General features: G+C 53.1%; 1 protein-coding gene across 2 annotated transcripts; it reads right to left on the bottom strand.

Moving 5' to 3' along the window:
• Window positions 1-5,917: 5,917 nt before the first annotated feature.
• SSR4 (signal sequence receptor subunit 4) lies at window positions 5,918-16,767 on the bottom strand. Of its 2 annotated transcripts, none has more exons than XM_058822412.1 (6): window positions 16,691-16,767; window positions 14,359-14,477; window positions 11,975-12,049; window positions 10,155-10,243; window positions 7,161-7,257; window positions 5,918-6,116 (listed from the first exon to the last, which is right to left on the bottom strand). In XM_058822412.1, exons 1-6 carry the CDS (start codon window positions 16,749-16,751, stop codon window positions 6,012-6,014), a joined length of 546 nt encoding a protein of 181 aa, XP_058678395.1. In that variant the 5' UTR covers window positions 16,752-16,767; the 3' UTR covers window positions 5,918-6,011. The 2 variants fall into 2 exon arrangements, with proteins under 2 accessions (XP_058678395.1, XP_058678396.1); XM_058822413.1 differs by having other exon boundaries at window positions 5,933-6,116; window positions 7,161-7,226; window positions 10,154-10,243.
• Between the last annotated feature and the right edge of the window lie 2,373 nt (window positions 16,768-19,140).

Genomic DNA, 19,140 nt, shown 5'->3' with positions numbered 1-19,140 from the left:
AGACCCCCGATGGTTGGGAAAGACCCCAAAGGGGGGTGGGGGTCGCGATTTGGGGGTGAGACCCCCGTGGGATATTTGGGGGTCGCTGATTTCGGGGGTGAGACCCCCCTGGGATATTTGGGGGTCGCGATTTGGGGATGAAACCCCCGTGGGATATTTGGGGGTCGCGATTTGGGGGTGAGGCACCCCTGGGATATTTGGGGGTCGCGATTGGGGGTGAGACCCACCCTGGGATTATTTGGGGGTCGCGATTTGGGGGTGAGGCACCCCTGGGATATTTGGGGGTCGCGATTTGGGGGTGAGACCCACCCTGGGATATTTGGGGGTCGCGATTTGGGGGTGAAACCCCCCCTGGGATATTTGAGGGTCGCGATTTGGGGAGTGAGACCCCGAATTTGGGGGGTGAGACGCCCGATTTGGGGGTGAAGACCCCCGAAGGGTGATCGGGGGTCGCGATTTGGGGAGTGAGACCCCCTCCGGGATATTTGGGGTCCCCGATTTGGGGGGGTGAGACCCCGAATTTGGGGAATGAGACCCCCAGTTTGGGGGGGAAAAAGACCCCGAGGGGGGATGTTGGAGTCGCCGATTTGGGGGTGAGACCCCCGATGGTTGGGAAAGACCCCAAAGGGGGGGTGGGGGTCGCGATTTGGGGGTGAGACCCCCCCTGGGATATTTGGGGGTCGCGATTTGGGGGTGAGACCCCCCTGGGATATTTGGGGGTCGCTGATTTCGGGGGTGAGACCCCCCGTGGGATATTTGAGGGTCGCGATTTGGGGCTGAGACCCCAAATTTGGGGGGTGAGACGCCCGATTTGGGGGTGAAGACCCCCGAAGGGTGGTCGGGGGTCGCGATTTGGGGAGTGAGACCCCCCCTGGGATATTTGGGGGTCGCGATTTTGGGGTGAGACCCCCCCTGGGATATTTGGGGGTCGCGATTTGGGGCTGAGACCCCCCTGAGATATTAGGGGGTCGCGATTTGGGGGTGAGACCCCGACTTTGGGGGGTGAGACGCCCGATTTGGGGGTGAAGACCCCCGAAGGGTGGTCGGGGGTCGCGATTTCGGGCTGAGACCCCGAATTTGCGGGGTGAGACGCCCGATTTGGGGGTGAAGGACCCCCGAAGGGTGGTCGGGGGTCGCGATTTGGGGAGTGAGACCCCCTCCGGGATATTTGGGGTCCCCCGATTTGGGGGGTGAGACCCCCGATTTGGGGGGAAAAAGGGGTGGGGGTTTGGGGGTCGCGAGCTGGGGGTTGAGACCCCGATTTGGGGGAAAGACCCCCGAGTGGACGCAATTTGGGGGGTGAAACCCCCTCGGGATATTTGGGGTCCCCTATTTGGGGGTGAGACCCCCGATTTGGGGGTGAAGACCCCCCGAGGGGATGTTTGGGGGTCGCCATTTGGTGATTGCGACCCCCAAATTTGGGGGGTAAAAGACCCCCGAGGTTCCCCCCCCGGGTATTGGGGGTCCCCATTTGGGGTGAAAAGACCCCCAAGGTTGGGGGTTAAAAACCCCCCCCCGGGATATTTCGGGGTCTCAATTTGGGGAGGGGGCTGCAGACCCCAAATGTTTGAGACCCCCCCCTGGGGTTTTGGGGTCCCCCATTTTGGGGTGAGACCCCCGGTTTGGGGACAAAGGGACCCCCAAACTCCCCCCCGTGGAATCTCTATTTGGGGAGGGGGAGAAAAACCCCAAATGTTTGAGACCCCTCCCACCCAAATATCTCAAGACCCCCCCTAAAATTTATTGAGGGCACCTGGGAGTGGAGAGACCCCCAAAATTGAGGGGGGGGGGGAGGGGAATGACCCCCAAAAATTGATGGAACAGAATCCCCCTCCCCAAATTCCCATTGAGGGGAGAACGGGGACCCCCACCCCAAATATTTGAGGATTTTTGGGGACCCCCCCCCCAAATACCTGAAGACCCCCCCCCCCCAAAAATTTATTGGGGGGCACCTGGAGTGGAGAGACCCCCAAAATTTGGGGGAAGGGAATGACCCCCAAAATTGAGGGAACAGAATCCCCCTCCCCAAATTCCCATTGAGGGGAGAACGGGGACCCCCACCCCAAATATTTGAGGATTTTTGGGGACCCCCCCCCCAAATACCTGAAGACCCCAGCCCCAAAAATTTATTGGGGGCACCTGGGAGTGGAGAGACCCCCAAAATTTGGGGGAAGGGAATGACCCCCAAAATTTAAGGAACAGAATCCCCCTCCCCAAATTCCCATTGAGGGGAGAACGGGGACCCCCACCTCAAATATTGAGGATTTTTGGGGACCCCCCCCCAAAATACCTGAAGACCCCCCCCCCCCCAAAAATTTATTGGGGGCACCTGGGAGTGGAGAGACCCCCAAAATTTGGGGGAGGGGAGGGGAAACGACCCCCCAAATTTGATGGAGCAGAATCCCCCTCCCCAAATTCCCATTGAGGGGGAGAACGGGGACCCCCACCCCAAATATTTGAGGATTTTTGGGACCCCCCCCCCAAATACCTGAAGACCCCCCCGCAAAAATTTATTGGGGGCACCTGGGAATGGAGAGACCCCCAAAATTTGGGGAAGGGAATGACCCCAAAATTTAAGGAACAGAATCCCCCTCCCCAAATTCCCATTGAGGGGAAACAGGAGACCCCCACCCCAAATATTTGGGGATTTTTGGGGACCCCCCCCCCCCGATTTTTGGGCCCCTCCCGATGCTGGGTGGGGGAGGGGAGGGTGGGGGAGGGGCACGGCTCCAAATCCCGCCCCTCCCCCTCCCCCAATTCCCGCCAATCCCGGCCTTGGAATTCCGGGAAATTCCCAAAAGTTCCCAAAAATTCCGGGAAATTTCCCCTCCCCCACCCCAAAATCACCCCGGGACCCCCCCCAACCCCCACCCCGCGGTGACGTCATCACGGGGCGGCTCTGACGTCATCAGAGCAAGGAATCGCCAAAATGGAGAAAATTCCCCCGCAAATTTTGGGGGGATTCCGGGGGAATTCGGGGCTCCCCCCTCAGGAATTCAAGTTTGGGATTTTTGGGGTCTAAATTTGGGATTTTTGGGGTCTTTGTTCTTCCCCAAATTTGGGATTTTTGGGGTCTAAATTTGGGATTTTTGGGGTCTCTGCTCCTCCCCAAATTTGGGATTTTTAGGGTCTAAATTTGGGATTTTTGGGGTCTCTGCTCCTCCCCAAATTTGGGATTTTTGGGGTCTCTGCTCCTCCCCAAATTTGGGATTTTTGGGGTCTAAATTTGGGGATTTTTGGGGTCTCTGCTCTTCCCCCACTCCCCAAATTTGGGATTTTTGGGGTCTAAATTTGGGAATTTTGGGGTTTCTGCTCTTCCTCCACTCCCCAAATTTGGGATTTTTGGGGTCTAAATTTGGGGTTTTTGGGGTTTCTGCTCTTCCCCCACCCCTCAAATTTGGGATTTTTGGGTCTAAATTTGGGGTTTTTGGGGTTTCTGCTCTTCCCCCACCCCTCAAATTTGGGATTTTTGGGTCTAAATTTGGGGATTTTTGGGGTCTCTGCTCTTCCCCCACTCCCCAATTTTGGGATTTTTGAGGTTTCTGCTCTTCCCCCACCCTCAAATTTGGGATTTTTGGGGTCTAAATTTGGGGATTTTTGGGGTCTCTGCTCCTCCCCAAATTTGGGATTTTTGGGGTCTCTCTTCTTCCCCCACCCTCAAATTTGGGGTTTTTGGGGTTTCTGCTCTTCCCCCACACCAAAATTTGGGATTTTTGGGGTCTCTGTTCTTCCCCAAATTTGGGATTTTTGGGGTCTCTGTTCTTCCCCAAATTTGGGATTTTTGGGGTCTAAATTTGGGATTTTGGGGTCTCTGCTCCTCCCCAAATTTGGGATTTTTGGGGTCTAAATTTGGGAATTTTGGGGTTTCTGCTCTTCCTCCACTCCCCAAATTTGGGATTTTTGGGGTCTAAATTTGGGGTTTTTGGGGTTTCTGCTCTTCCCCCACCCCTCAAATTTGGGATTTTTGGGGTCTCTGCTCCTCCCCAAATTTGGGATTTTTGGGTCTAAATTTGGGGATTTTTGGGGTCTCTGCTCTTCCCCCACTCCCCAATTTTGGGATTTTTGAGGTTTCTGCTCTTCCCCCACCCTCAAATTTGGGATTTTTGGGGTCTCTCTTCTTCCCCAAATTTGGGATTTTTGGGGTTTCTGCTCTTCCCCCACCCTCAAATTTGGGATTTTTGGGGTCTAAATTTGGGGATTTTTGGGGTCTCTGCTCCTCCCCAAATTTGGGATTTTTGGGGTCTCTCTTCTTCTCCCATCCCCAATTTGGGATTTTTGGGGTCTAAATTTGGGATTTTTGGGGTCTCTGTTCTTCCCCAAATTTGGGATTTTTGGGGTCTAAATTTGGGATTTTTGGGGTCTAAATTTGGGATTTTTGGGGTCTCTGCTCTTCCCCCACACCAAAATTTGGGATTTTTGGGGTCTAAATTTGGGATTTTTGGGGTCTAAATTTGGGATTTTTGGGGTCTCTGCTCTTCCCCCACCCCTCAAATTTGGGATTTTTGGGGTCTAAATTTGGGATTTTTGGGGTTTCTGCTCTTCCCCCACACCAAAATTTGGGATTTTTGGGGTCTAAATTTGAGGATTTTGGGGGTCTCTGCTCCTCCCCAAATTTGGGATTTTTGGGGTCTCTGCTCTTCCCCCATCCCCCAAATTTTGGGGGTCCCCCCCAAATTTCCCTTTTAGGGTGCAGGAATTTGGGGTGGGGTCGGATTTTAGGGGGGCTGGGGACCCCCTTGGGGATGGTTTTAGGGTTTTTTTGGGCTTTTTTGGGGGATTTTTTTGGGGGGGTTTTGGGTTTTTTGGGGGGATTTTTTTGGGTTTTTTTGGGGGATTTTTTTGGGGGTTTTTTGGGTTTTTTGGGGGATTTTTTTGGGGTTTTTTGGGGGGATTTTTTTGGGGGTTTTTGCGTTTTTTGGGGGATTTTTTTGGGGGGATTTTTTTGGGGTTTTTTTGGTTTTGGGGGGATTTTTTTGGGTTTTTTCAGAGGATAATTTTAGGGCTGGGGGAGGTTTGGGGCATTTTTGGGGTTGTTTTTTGGGATTTTTAGGGGGGTGGGGTTGTTTATTCCGGTGGTTTTGGGATTGTTTCCCAAGTGGGCGGAGATTTGGAATTGGGAAAGATTTTGGCAAATTTTGTGGATGCTTTGGGATTTCTGGATTGTTTTAGTTTTTTTTTTATTATTATTATTATTTTGGGGTTTTTTTAATAGTTTTAGGGGTGTTTTTTGGTGTTTTTTTGGGGTGCAGCGATTTTAGGGTCATTTTGGGATGGTTTTTACAATGAGAAAGTTTTCAGAGCAGTTTTTGGGGTTTTTTTTTGACATTTTGGGGTCATTTTGGGATGGGTTTTTAGGGATTGGTTTTGCTGTAGGAAAGGAGAAATTTTGGGTTTTTTTGGGGGGTTTGGGGCAGTTTTTAACCTGATTTTTTTTGGAGTGGAGCATTTTTCTGGTTGTTTTCAGAGCAGTTTTTGGGGTTTTTTTTGGACATTTTGGGGTCATTTTGGGATGGGTTTTTTTGGGGTTGTTTTTGCTGTAGCAAAGGAGAAATTTTGGGGTTTTGGGGGGGTTTGGGGCAGTTTTTCACCTGATTTTTGGGTTTTTTTTGGAGTGGAGCATTTTTCTGGTTGTTTTCAGAGCAGTTTTTGGGGGTTTTTTTTGGACATTTTGGGGTCATTTTGGGATGGGTTTTTTTGGGGTTGTTTTTGCTGTAGGAAAGGAGAAATTTTGGGTTTTTTTGGGGGGTTTGGGGCAGTTTTTAACCTGATTTTTTTTGGAGTGGAGCATTTTTCTGGTTGTTTTCAGAGCAGTTTTTGGGGGTTTTTTTTGGACATTTTGGGGTCATTTTGGGATGGGTTTTTTTGGGGTTGTTTTTGCTGTAGGAAAGGAGAAGTTTGGGGGTGGTTTTGGGGTTTTTTGGGGGGTTTGGGGCAGTTTTTAAGCCGATTTTTGGGGTTTTTTTCTGGTTGTTTTTATTGAGCTGTTGTTTTTGGGGTGATTTTTGGGGGTTTTAGGCCTGGATGCTGCTCTTGGTGCTGAAGGCCAGGTAATAAACCACGAGCCCCACGGCGGCGGCCACGACCTCGGTGGAGACCCAGGGCCCGTTCCAGGCGCCCTGCGGGGAAATCGGGGTCACCAGGGCACCCCAAAACCCCCCAGAGCACCCAAAAACACCCCAGAGCACCCAAAAACACCCCAGGGCACCCCAAAAACACCTCTGGGCACCCCAAAAACACCTCTGGGCACCCCAAAACACCCCAGGGCACCCCAAAACACCCCAGGGCACCCCAAAAACACCTCTGGGCACCCCAAAACACCTCTGGGCACCCCAAAAACACCTCTGGGCACCTCAAAACACCCCAGGGCACCCCAAAACACCCCAGAGCACCCAAAAACACCCCAGGGCACCCCAAAACACCTCTGGGCACCCCAAAACACCCCCCAGACACCCCAAAACACCCCAGAGCCCCCCAAAACACCCCCCAGACACCCCAAAACACCCCCCAGACACCCCAAAACACCCAGGGCACCCCAAAACCTCCCAGAGCACCCCAGAACCCCCCAGAGCACCCCAAAACCTCCCAGAGCACCCCAGAACCCCCCAGGGCACCCCAAAACCTCCCAGAGCACCCCAAAACCCCTCTGGACACCACAACTTCCCCCCAGACACCCCAAAACTCCCTGGTCACCCAAAACCCCCCCAGAGCACCCCAAAACCCCCCCAGACACCCCAAACTCTCCCTCAGGATACCCCAAAACCCCTCTGGGCACCCCAACCCCCCCTCCAGACACCCCAAAACTCCCAGAGCACCCCAAAATCCCCCCCCAGGATACCCCAAAACCTCCCAAGACACCCCAAAACCCCCCAGAGCACCCCAAAACACCCAAAAACCCCCCCAGAGCCCTCCCACGATACCCCAAAACCCCCCTGGGCACCCCAAAATCCCCCCCAGACACCCCAAAACCTCCCAAGACACCCCAAAACCCCCCAGAGCACCCCAAAACACCCCAAAACCCCCCCAGAGCCCCCCCAGGATACACCAAAACCCCCCTGGGCACCCCAAAATCCCCCCCAGACACCCCAAAACCCCCCTGGGCACCCCAAACTCTCCCTCAGGACACCCCAAACCCCCCAAAATTGGGGGACCCCCAGCCCCACCCTGTGCTCCACGCTGACGGTGAAGAGCGGCCGGATCCGCGACACGTCCTCGTTGTTCCGCTGGGCCTGGGGGGGCAGGGCCGACTTTGGGGTCCCCCGAATTTTAGGAGCTGAATTTGGGGTTCCCCCTCCTTTCAGGGGCTCCATTTGGGGTCCTCCCTCCTTTTTGGGGCTCAGTTTGGGGTGCCACCTCCTTTTTGGGGATCAATTTGGGGTTCCCCCTCCATTCTGGGGCTCAACTTGGGATCCCCACCCCTCCTTTTTGGGGCTCAGTTTGGGGTCTCCCCTCCTTTTTGGGGCTGAATTTGGGGTCCCCTCTCCTTATTGAGGCACAATTTGGGGTGCCACCTCCTTTTTGGGGCTCATTTTGGCGTCTCCCCTCCTTTCAGGGGCTCCATTTGGGGTTCCTTTCTCATTTTTGCAGCTCAATTTGGGGTCCCTCCCTCAATTTTGAGGATCATTTTGGGGTCCCCCTCCTTTCAGGGGCTGAATTTGGGGTCCCCTCTCCTTTTTGAGGCACAATTTGGGGTCCCCTCTCCTTTTTGGGGATCAATTTGGGGTCTCCCCTCCTTTCAGGGGCTCCATTTGGGGTTCCCTTTGCATTTTTGGGGCTCAGTTTGGGGTCCCTCCTCCTTTTAGGGGCTCAATTTGGGGTTCCCTTCTCCCTTTAGGGGCTCAATTTGGGGTCCCTCCCTCAATTTTGAGGATCATTTTGGGGTCCTCCCTCCTTTTAGGGGCTGAATTTGGGGTCCCCTCTCCTTTTTGGGGCTCAGTTTGGAGTCTCCCCTCCTTTTAGGGGCTCCATTTGGGGTTCCCTTCGCATTTTTGGGGATCAATTTGGGGTCCCTCCTCCTTTTAGGGGCTCCATTTGGGGTTCCCTTTGCATTTTTGGGGCTCAGTTTGGGGTGCCCCCTCCTTTCAGGGGCTGAATTTGGGGTCCCCTCTCCTTTCAGGGGCTGAATTTGGGGTCCCCTCTCCTTTTTGAGGCACAATTTGGGGTGCCACCTCCTTTTTGGGGATCAATTTGGGGTTCCCCCTCCATTCTGGGGCTCAACTTGGGATCCCCACGCCTCCTTTTTGGGGCTCAGTTTGGGGTCTCCCCTCCTTTCAGGGGCTGAATTTGGGGTTCCCTTCTCCCTTTAGGAGCTCAATTTGGGGTCCCTCCCTCAATTTTGAGGATCATTTTGGGGTCCTCCCTCCTTTTAGGGGCTGAATTTGGGGTCCTCCCTCCTTTTTGGGGCTCAGTTTGGGGTTCCCCCTCCTTTTAGGGGCTCCATTTGGGGTTCCCTTTGCATTTTTGGGGCTCAGTTTGGAGTGCCCCCTCCTTTCAGGGGCTCAATTTGGGGTCCCCTCTCCTTTTTGGGGCTCATTTTGGGGTCCCCTCTCCTTTTTGGGGCTCATTTTGGGGTCTCCCCTCCATTTTGGGGCTCCATTTGGGGTTCCCTCCCTTATTTGGGGGTTCTGGATGTGTTTCTGCTCATTTCTGGAGCTCAATTTGGGGTTCCCTTCTCAATTCTGGGACTGAATTTGGGGTTTTCCCCTCAATTTTAGAGCTGAATTTGGGGTTTCCCCTCAGTTTTGGGGCTGAATTTTTTTCCTCCATTTTGGGGCTGAATTTGGGGTTTTCCCCTCAATTCTGAGACTGAATTTGGGGTTTCCCCTCAGTTTTGGGGCTGAATTTGGGGTTTCCCCTCAATTTTGGGGCCAAATTTCAGGTTTCCCCTCAATTTCAGGACTCATTTTTTTCCTCAATTTTGGGGCCAAATTTGGGATTTTCCCTCAATTCTGGGGCTGAATTTGGGGTTTCCCCTCAGTTTTGGGACTGAATTTGGGGTTTTCCCCTCAATTCTGAGACTGAATTTGGGGTTTTCCCCTCAGTTTTGGGGCTGAATTTGGGGTCTTCCCCTCAATTTGGGGGTTTCCCCTCAATTTTGGGGCTGAATTTGGGGTTCCCTCCTCAATTTGGGGCTGAATTTTTTCCTCAATTTCGAGGCTAAATTTGAGGGTTTTCCCTCATTTTGGGGCTGAATTTGGGATTTCCCATCAATTCTGGGGCTGAATTTGGGATCTCCCCTCAATTTTGGGGCTGAATTTGGGATCTCCCCTCAGTTTTGGGGCTGAATTTGGGGTTTCCCCTCAGTTTTGGGGCTGAATTTGGGATTTCCCCTCAATTCTGGGACTGAATTTGGGCTTTTCCCTCAATTTCAGGACTCAATTTTTTCCTCACTTTTGGGGCTGAATTTGGGATTTCCCCTCAATTTTGGGGCTGAATTTTTTTCCTCCATTTTGGGACTGAATTTGGGTTTTCCCCTCAATTTTGGGACTGAATTTGGGATTTCCCCTCAATTTTGGGACTGAATTTGGGATTTCCCCTCAATTTTGGGGCTGAATTTTTTTCCTCCATTTTGGGACTGAATTTGGGTTTTCCCCTCAATTTTGGGACTGAATTTGGGATTTCCCCTCAATTTTGGGGCTGAATTTGGGGTTCCCTCCTCAATTTGGGGCTGATATTTTTCCTCAATTTTGAAGCTAAATTTGATGGTTTTCCCTCATTTTGGGGCCAAATTTGGGGATTTCTCCTCAATTTTGGGACTGAATTTGGGGTTTCCCCTCAATTTCAGGACTCAATTTTTTCCTCAATTTTGGGGCCAAATTTGGGATTTTCCCTCAATTCTGGGGCTGAATTTTTTTCCTCCATTTTGGGGCTGAATTTGGTGTTTTCCCCTCAATTTTGGGACTGAATTTGGGATTTCCCCTCAGTTTTGGGGCTGAATTTGGGATTTCCCCTCAGTTTTGGGGCTGAATTTGGGGTTTTCCCCCTCAATTTTGGGGCCAAATTTGGGGTTTTCCCCTCAATTCTGGGACTGAATTTGGGGTTTCCCCTCAGTTTTGGGGCTCAGATTCGGCGTCTCCTGCTCAGTTCCACTGGGGGTAAATCCGGGGGGGGTTTTGGGGGGTCCCAGAGCCCCCCAGGATTGGGGAGGGGTCCCCACCTTGCGCAGGGCACTGTAGGATTCCTCATCGAAGAATTTCACCTCGTAGGTGCCCGAGTGCGCCTGGCGGTGCTCCAGGCTCCAGGAGACCTGGGGGGAACGTGGGGGGCTGGGAGCGCGGGACCCCTCCCCAAATTCATCCTGAGCCCCCACCAGGACCCCTCCCCAAATTCATCCTGACCCTCCCACCAGGACCCCTCCCCAAATTCAGCCCTGAACCCCCCAAATTCATCCTGACCTCCCCCATCCCCACCGGGACCCCTCCCCAAATTCAGCCCTGAGCCCCCTCAGGGACCCCTCCCCAAATTCAGCCCTGAACGCCCCCCCCCCACCGGGACCCCTCCCCAAATTCATCCTGACCCCCCCCATCCCCACCGGGACCCCTCCCCAAATTCAGCCCTGAACCCCCCCCACCGGGACCCCTCCCCAAATTCATCCTGACCCCCCCCAAATTCATCCCTGAACCCCCCCCCCCCCCCACCGGGACCCCTCCCCAAATTCAGCCCTGAACCCCTGCCCCCAACGGGACCCCTCCCCAAATTCATCCTGACCCCCCCCAAATTCATCCCTGAACCCCCCCCCCCCCCACCGGGACCCCTCCCCAAATTCAGCCCTGAATGCCCCCTCACCGGAACCCCTCCCCAAATTCATCCCTGAACCCCCCCCCCCCACCGGGACCCCTCCCCAAATTCAGCCCTGAACCCCTGCCCCCAACGGGACCCCTCCCCAAATTCAGCCCTGAACGCCCCCCCCCACCGGGACCCCTCCCCAAATTCATCCTGACCCCCCCAAATTCAGCCCTGAACCCCCCCCACCGGGACCCCTCCCCAAATTCAGCCCTGAACCCCCCCCATCCCCACCGGGACCCCTCCCCAAATTCATCCCTTAACCCCCCCCATCCCCACCGGGACCCCTCCCCAAATTCAGCCCTGAACCCCCCCCATCCCCACCGGGACCCCTCCCCAAATTCATCCTGACCCCTCCCCAAATTCATCCCTGAACCTCCACCAGGACCCCTCCCCAAATTCATCCTGACACCCCCAAATTCATCCCTGAATCCCCTCCAACCGGGACCCCTCCCCAAATTCATCCTGACCCCAAATCCCCTCCCAGGTACCCCAAACTCCCCTGAGCCCCTCAAAACCCCTCCCAAATCCCCTCCCCAGGTACCCCAGACTCACATGAGCCCCCCAAATCCCCTCCCCAGGTACCCCAAACTCCCCTGAGCCCCTCAAATCCCCTCCGAAATCCGCTCCCCAGTACCCCAGACCCCCCTGAGCCCCCCAAATCCCTCCCAGGGACCCCTTGAGCCCCCCAAATCCCCTCCCCAGGTACCCCAGACTCACATGAGCCCCCCAAATCCCCTCCCCAGGCACCCCAGACTCACATGAGCCCCCCAAAAACCCTTTCCAAGCACCCTCCACTCACCTGAGCCCCCCAAATCCCCTCCCCAGGTACCCCAGACCCCCCTGAGCCCCCCAAATCCCCTCCCAGGGACCCCTCTGAGCCCCCCAAATCCCCTCCCCAGGTACCCCAGACTCCTCAGGTCCCCCCAAATCCCCTCCCCAAGTACCCCATACTCCCCTGACCCCCCCAAATCCCCTCCCAGGTACCCCAGACTCCCTTGAGCCCCCCAAATCCCCTCCCCAGGTACACCTGACTCACCTGAGCCCCTCAAAACCCCTCCCAAATCCCCTCCCCATGTACCCCAGACTCACATGAGCCCCCCAAATCCCCTCCCAGGGACCCCTTGAGCCCCCCAAATCCCCTCCCCAGGTACCCCAGACCCCCCTGAGCCCCCCAAATCCCCCCCAGCCTCACCTGGTACCTGCCCACGTCCTGCCCTCGGGTCACTGGGAATTGTTTCCCGTTGACATCAGCGTACAGAGCCACGTTCTGTGGGGGAGGGGGGTCAGGGGGGGTTTGGGGGTCCCTCACACCCCCCCAGGGCTCGATAAAAATCACTGAATGGTTTTTCCAATCGCTGCTTTAAAGCCTTGTTAAAAACTGATTTGGTGATTTTGTTAATAATTGTAATTATTGCCCTGTGTCTGCCTCGTCTGCTTGGATTTCTGCAGCAAACCTGCAAAGAATCTGAGTTTCACACTTAAATATAAAAAGGGGGAAATGTGGAAGGGTTTGGCAGCTGGGCTCAATTAATAGAAGAAATAATTGATGATTTTTGAGGGTGTCCATACAGATCTGTCAGCATAAAAACAAGTTAGAAAAAATACATAAAAACTTTTATGAGGTAAGCCACGTGTATAAATAGATGTGTATATGTGCCTCGTTAAGTTTCTATAAAAATTTTAAAGCTGAATTAACAGAAAAAATAACAATTGATGACTTTTGAGTGTATCTATACAAGGCTACCAGCACGGACACAAATTAGAAAAGATACATAAAAAAATTCATAAGCTAAATTACATGTATAAATAGATATGTATATGTGCCTCGTTAAATTTCTGTAAAACTTTCAAAGCTGAATTAACAGAAAAAATAATAATTGATGATTTTTGAGTGTATCTATACAAGGCTACCAGCACGGCCGCAAATTAGAAAACATACATAAAAAAATTTATAAGTTAAATTACATGTATAAATAAATATGTATATGTGCCTCAATAAATATTTGTAAAACTTTCAAAGCTGAATTAACAGAAAAAATAACAATTGATGACTTTTGAGTGTATCTATACAAGGCTACCAGCACGGACACAAATTAGAAAAGATACATAAAAAAATTCATAAGCTAAATTACATGTATAAATAGATATGTATATGTGCCTCGTTAAATTTCTGTAAAACTTTCAAAGCTGAATTAACAGAAAAAATAATAATTGATGATTTTTGAGTGTATCTATACAAGGCTACCAGCACGGCCGCAAATTAGAAAACATACATAAAAAAATTTATAAGTTAAATTACATGTATAAATAAATATGTATATGTGCCTCAATAAATATTTGTAAAACTTTCAAAGCTGAATTAACAGAAAAAATAACAATTGATGATTTCTGAGTGTATCTATACAAGGCTACCAGCATGGACACAAATTAGGAAAGATACATTAAAAAACTCATAAGCTAAATTACATGTATAAATAGATATGTATATGTGCCTCGTTAAATTCCTGTAAAACTTTCAAAGCTGAATTAACAGAAAAAATAACAATTGATGATTTTTGAGTATATCCATACAAGGCCATCAGCATAGAAAAAAATTAAAAAGATACATAAAAAAATTTGTAAGCTAAATTACATGTATAAATAGATATGTATATGTGCCTCATTAAATATTTGTAAAACTTTCAAAGCTGAGTTAATAGAAAAAATAACAATTAATGATTTTTGAGTATATCTATACAAGGCCATCAGCATAGAAAAAAATTAGAAAAGATACATAAAAAAATTTGTAAGCTAAATGACGTGCATAAATAGATGTCAACACCTGCCTCATTAAATTTTTGTAAAACCTTACCAATTATATTAACGTTAATTGTTTTACACCTATAAATATAATATTATTTACATTATATTTACACAACTTTAATACATTTAACTAAATATAATAGAGCTATATAAACATAACATAAATAATATTATTTAATACTACACAATAAATAAACGCACCAAATATAATAAAGTTACTGTGATGTAGTTGATGACTTAAAATTACGCTGTGTTAAGAAGACGTAAACTGGAGAACACGTAAAATACATTAAATTTTTTTTGTTTTGGGACCCTGACCGTGTGTGTGTGTGTGTGTGTGTGTGGCAGACATTTCTCCACAGAAATCCTTTCTTTCAGATTGCTCTGCAAACCTCTCTCCATATTCTTTTTAGTATAACTATAACACCTGCCTCATTAAATTTTTCTACAACCTTACCAATTATATTAACGTTAGTTGTTTTGCACCTATAATATTATTTACATTGTATTTATACAATTTTAATATATTTAACTAAATATAATAGAGCTATATAAACATAACATAAACAATATTATTTAGTACTATACAATAAAAAAATGCACCAAACATAACAAAGTTACTGCGATGTAGTTGACAACTTAAAATTACGCTGTGTTAAGAAGACATAAACTGGAAAACACGTAAAATGAATTTTTTTTTGCTTTGGGACCCTGACCCCGTGTGTGTGTGTGTGTGTGTGTGTGTGTGTGTGTGTGTGTGTGTGTGTGTCTCACCTGGGCTCCGTTCTTGCACACCAGGGAAATCTCCACCACGAAGACGCTCTCGGAGGCGATGACGGCGTCCGAGGTGGTGTAATAGGAGGGGGCGATGGTGGGCTCGGGGCACGGCTCGCCTGGGGAGGGGGCTCGGCTGAGGGACCCCCCCCCTTAAAACCCTCCCCGAGACCCCTAAATTTGACCCAGAGCACCCCAGGGATCCCCACTCGCCTGAACCCCCCCCAGGAACCCACACTTACCAAAATCCCCCTCCCCAAATGCGCCTGAGGCACCAAAAGACCCCCAAAGGCCCGGGACCCCCATTCCTGAGGGATCCTCAGGGACATCACTGGCCATGGGACCCCCTCATGGGACCCCTGATCCCCCTCATGGGAACCCCACTCCCCGCTCAGGGGATCCCCAATCCCCTCATGGAACCATCGATCCTTCCCCTCATGGAGCTCCGGTCCCCCCTCATGGAGTCTCTGATTCCCCTCACGGAACCCCCGATCCCCCCTCATGGAGTCTCTGATTCCCCCTCACAGAACCCCCGATCCCCCCTCATGGAGTCTCTGATTCCCCCTCACGGAACCCCCGATCCCCCCTCATGGAATCCCTGCTCCTTCCCCTCACGGAACCCCCGATCCCCCCTCATGGAGTCTCTGATTCCCCCTCACGGAACCCCCGATCCCCCCTCATGGAGTCCCTGATTCCCCCTCACGGAACACCCGATCCCCCCTCATGGAATCCCTGCTCCTTCCCCTCACGGAACACCCGATCCCCCCTCATGGAGTCTCTGATTCCCCCTCACGGAATCCCTGCTCCTTCCCCTCACGGAACACCCGATCCCCCCTCGTGGAGTCTCTGATTCCCCCTCACGGAACCCCCGATCCCCCCTCATGGAGTCTCTGATTCCCCCTCACGGAACCCCCGATCCCTCCTCATGGAGTCTCTGATTCCCCCTCACGGAACACCCGATCCCCCCTCGTGGACTCCCCAATCCCCTCATGGAGCTCCCAATATCCCATCATGGAACCTCCAATCATCTCATGGAGAATCCCCACTCCTTCCCCTCATGGGACCCCCAATATCCCCTCATGGGACTCCCAATCCCCTCACGGGACGCCCGCTCCTTCCCCTCATGGAGCCCCTGATCCCCCCTCATGGAATCTCTGAAATGCCTGATATCCCCTATGGAACCCCCACTCCTTCCCCTCATGGAAACCCCAATATCCCCTCATGGAACGCTTGATTCCCTCTCACGGGACACCACTCCTTCCCCTAATGGAGCCCCCAGTTCCGCCTCATGGAACCCTCGATCACCTCATGGAACCCCCAATCCCCTCATGGAACCCCCAATCCCCTCACAGAACTCCCGCTCCTTCCCCTCATGGCACACCCGATTCCCCTTCATGGAATCCCGACTCCTTCCCCTCATGAAACCCCCAATCCTTCCCCTCATGGAACCCCTGATCCCCCCATGGAACTGCCAATATCCTCTCATGGAACCCCCGATCCCCTCATGGAGCCCCCTGCTATTTCCCCTCATGGAACCCGCAATCCCGCCTCACGGAATCCCCGATCTTTCCCCTCATAGAAACCCCAATATCCCCTCACGGGACCCCCAATTCTTCCTCTCATGCAAGCCCCGATGCCCCCTCATGGAATCCCTGATATCCCCGCATTGAAGCCCGATTCCCCCTCATGGGACCCCCACTCCTTCCCCTCATGGAACCCCCGATATCCCCTCATGGAACCTCCAATTCCCCCTCATGGGATGCCCGGTTCTTCTCCTCATGGAAACCCTAATCCTTCCCCTCATGGATCTCGGCAGTCCCAGTTGCCTTTCACGGGATCCCTGACGTCCTCATGGAGCCCCTGATCCTCCCTCACGGGATCCCTGCTCCTTCCCCTCATGGAACCCCCAATCCCTTCATGGAGTCCCCGATCCTCCCTCATAGAATGCCTGATATCCCCTTATGGAACCCCCGATCCCTCCTCATGGAGTCTCCGATTCTCCCTCATGGAATCCCTGATATCCTCTTATAGAACCCCCAGTCCTTCCCCTCACGAGACCTCCGATCCCCCCTCATGGTGTCCCCGATCCCTTCACGGGACCTCCGCTCCTGCCCCTCACAGGACCCCCAATCCCCTCATGGAATCCCCGATATCCCCTCACAGAACCTCCACTCCCCTCCATCCCCTCAGAGCCCACAACGCCCACAGGACCCCAGTGTCTCGAGTCCCCCTCGGCCCTCACAGCTCGCAGAACCCTTCAGAGCGCTCAGAACCCTCGGGTTCCCCTCACAAGTTCCCGTTCCCACTCACGGGACCCCGGTTTTGCCCCTACCCGCAGCCCCGGCCGCCGCAAGCAGCAACAGCAGCAGCGGGAGAGCCCCGGCACCCGCCATGATCAGCCGTGCGCACCCTCCCTCAGGCCCCGCCCTCGCTAGAACCAACCAATCAACGCTGGGAGCGCCTGCACGCTCACCAATCAGAAGGCGGCAGGAGGGCATCCACGCGCCCGCTGACCAATGAGGAGCGAGCGCGCCTCCCAGCCCGCGCGAGACGTGGCCTGCGGTGGAGGTGGGGGCGGGGCCGAGAGGGAGCAGAGGCGTGGCTGAGACACGTCGGGGGTGTGGTCAAGTGGCAGAGCATGCGCAATGCGGTGCACAGGCGGGTAAAATGGCGGCCGTCCCGCCTGTGGCGCGGAAGGCGGAGCCACGACCACGCCCCGGCGCATGCGCACTCTAAACGTTGCCATAGCGACGGCTGAGGGGCGGTGGCCGCAGTTCTTCCTCTCCGTTATCAATTAGAGTTTTTTAGTTTCGCCCTCGAAAAGGATCACAGATGGGGAAAGGGCTCAACGCTCGGTGTCGCCGTTCCGGGACAAAACGGCGTGGGCGGCCCCGCCTTTCTCGCCTCCCTCCGCCACGCCTCACGCCAGCGCCGCTCCCAGGCACAAAATGGCTGCCACGGCGTGAGGGCGTGCCGCCGGCGGGGCGGGAACTCTCGCGAGAGTTCGAGCTTATCGCCCTATCTCCTCGCGTGGGCGGTGACGAGATCTCGCGAGAACTCGTGCCGCCGGCGGGAGCATCATGGCGGCGGCGTTGACGGCGGCGCGGCGGAGGGTGATGCGGCTGGCGCTGCGGCCGCGCGCGGTGAGTGACCAATCAGAACCCGATCCGCCGCCTACCGGGCCCCGCCCCTGTCGGTTCCCGCCGGTTCCCGCCCGTTCCCGACGGTTCCCGCCGATGCCCGCCTCAACGGCGGCCTGTGATTGGCTGGCGCGCCGGCGGGGGCCGGGCGGTCGCCGGGAGGGGCGGGACGTGGAAGCGGCGGACCGGGCTCTGATTGGTTACTGTGGGGATGTGGCGCTGTTCCGCGAGTGCTGATTGGCTGGAACTCGCAGGGTGTGTGGGAGGGGCAGCGCTCCACGCTGTGATTGGCTGATATTTCTGTGAGGGGCGGTGCCTTGGGCGGAACCATTGTGGGGTCGTCAAAGGGGGGGCGGGCGTGGCCAAAGGGGGTCCGGGGGGGGGGACTTGGGGGGGTCCCGGGCAGGGAATTCCCTCGGGAAAATCCCCAGGAACCCCCAAACCACCCATGCGAAGTTTAATTAACACTTTATTAATTAATGAGGAGTTTTGGAGCTGTCCTGAACCACTGCGGGGGGGATTCCTTGGTGCTGTTTTGGGGAGGGGGCTCTGAACCCTTTTGGGGGGGTTTTTTGGGGTCTCACCTCACCCCAATTTTTGGGACTCCTCCGGTTCCAGGTGTGGATTCCTCAGGCAGGGATTTCCCACGCTGTGGATCAGCTCCACCTCCCCTCCGTGAGTGCCCCGCCCACCCCAAAAAAATCCCACCCACCCCCCCAAAAAATCCCCACCTCCTCCAAAATCCCATCCCCCAAAACCCACCCAAAATCCCCCCCCAAAAATCCCATCACCCCAAAATCCCATCCCCCAAAACCCACCCAAAATCCCCCCCCAAAAATCCCATCACCCCAAAATCCCATCCACCAAAATCCTCCCCAAAATTCCATTCCCCCCAAATCCCATCACGCCGAAATCCCACTCCCCAAAACCCACCCAAAATCCCCCCAAAAAATCCCATCAGCCCCAAATCCCACCCCTCCAAAACCCCCAATATCCCCCCAAAATCTCCCCCCAAAAAATCCCAACTCCAAAAAGTCCCATCACCCCCAAAATCCCTCTAAAATCTCCCCCAAAATTCCCCTCCCAAAATCCCCCCAAAAAATCCCAACCCCCCCAAAAAATCCCATCCCCCCCCCCAAAAAAAAAAAACCCCACCCAACCCCCACCCAACCCCCGAATTTTGGGGTGTGGGGAATTTTTGGGGTGGGGTCCCCAATTTCATTCATTGAGAAATTTTCTCTCATTCATTCATTCATTTTTTTCTCATTCATTCATTCATTCATTCATTCATTCATTCATTCATTCATCAATTTTCTCTCCCTCTCCCCCCACAGCAACGCAGCATCGTGAGTACCCCAAAAATCACCTGGGGGGGCCCCAAAAATCAATGGGAGACCCCAAAATCATTGGGGGGTCCCCAGAAATCATTGGGAGACCCCCAAAATCCCCTGGGGGGGCCCCCAAAAATCATTGGGAGACCCCAAAATCATTGGGAGACCCCCAAAATCCCCAAAATCATTGGGGGGGGCCAAAAATCATTGGGAGACCCCCAAAATCCCCTGGGGGGCCCCAAAATCATTGGGAGACCCCAAAAATCATTGGGAGACCCCCAAAATCCCCTGGGGGGGGCCCCCAAAAATCA

Source organism: Ammospiza caudacuta, chromosome 32 (assembly GCF_027887145.1).
Source record: "Ammospiza caudacuta isolate bAmmCau1 chromosome 32, bAmmCau1.pri, whole genome shotgun sequence".
NCBI lineage: Eukaryota > Metazoa > Chordata > Aves > Passeriformes > Passerellidae > Ammospiza > Ammospiza caudacuta.
This window is presented reverse-complemented; position numbering and strand designations above follow the sequence as displayed.

Excerpts from the sequence above, each read along its gene's own strand:
- SSR4 (XM_058822412.1), bottom strand. The coding sequence starts at position 16,751 with ATGGCGGGTGCCGGGGCTCTCCCGCTGCTGCTGTTGCTGCTTGCGGCG. Across the intron at positions 14,478-16,690 it reads TGCGGCGGCCGGGGCTGCGG|GCGAGCCGTGCCCCGAGCCC; the intron begins GTAGGGGCAAAA and ends CCCCCTCCCCAG. Across the intron at positions 10,244-11,974 it reads AGGACGTGGGCAGGTACCAG|GTCTCCTGGAGCCTGGAGCA; the intron begins GTGAGGCTGGGG and ends CGTTCCCCCCAG.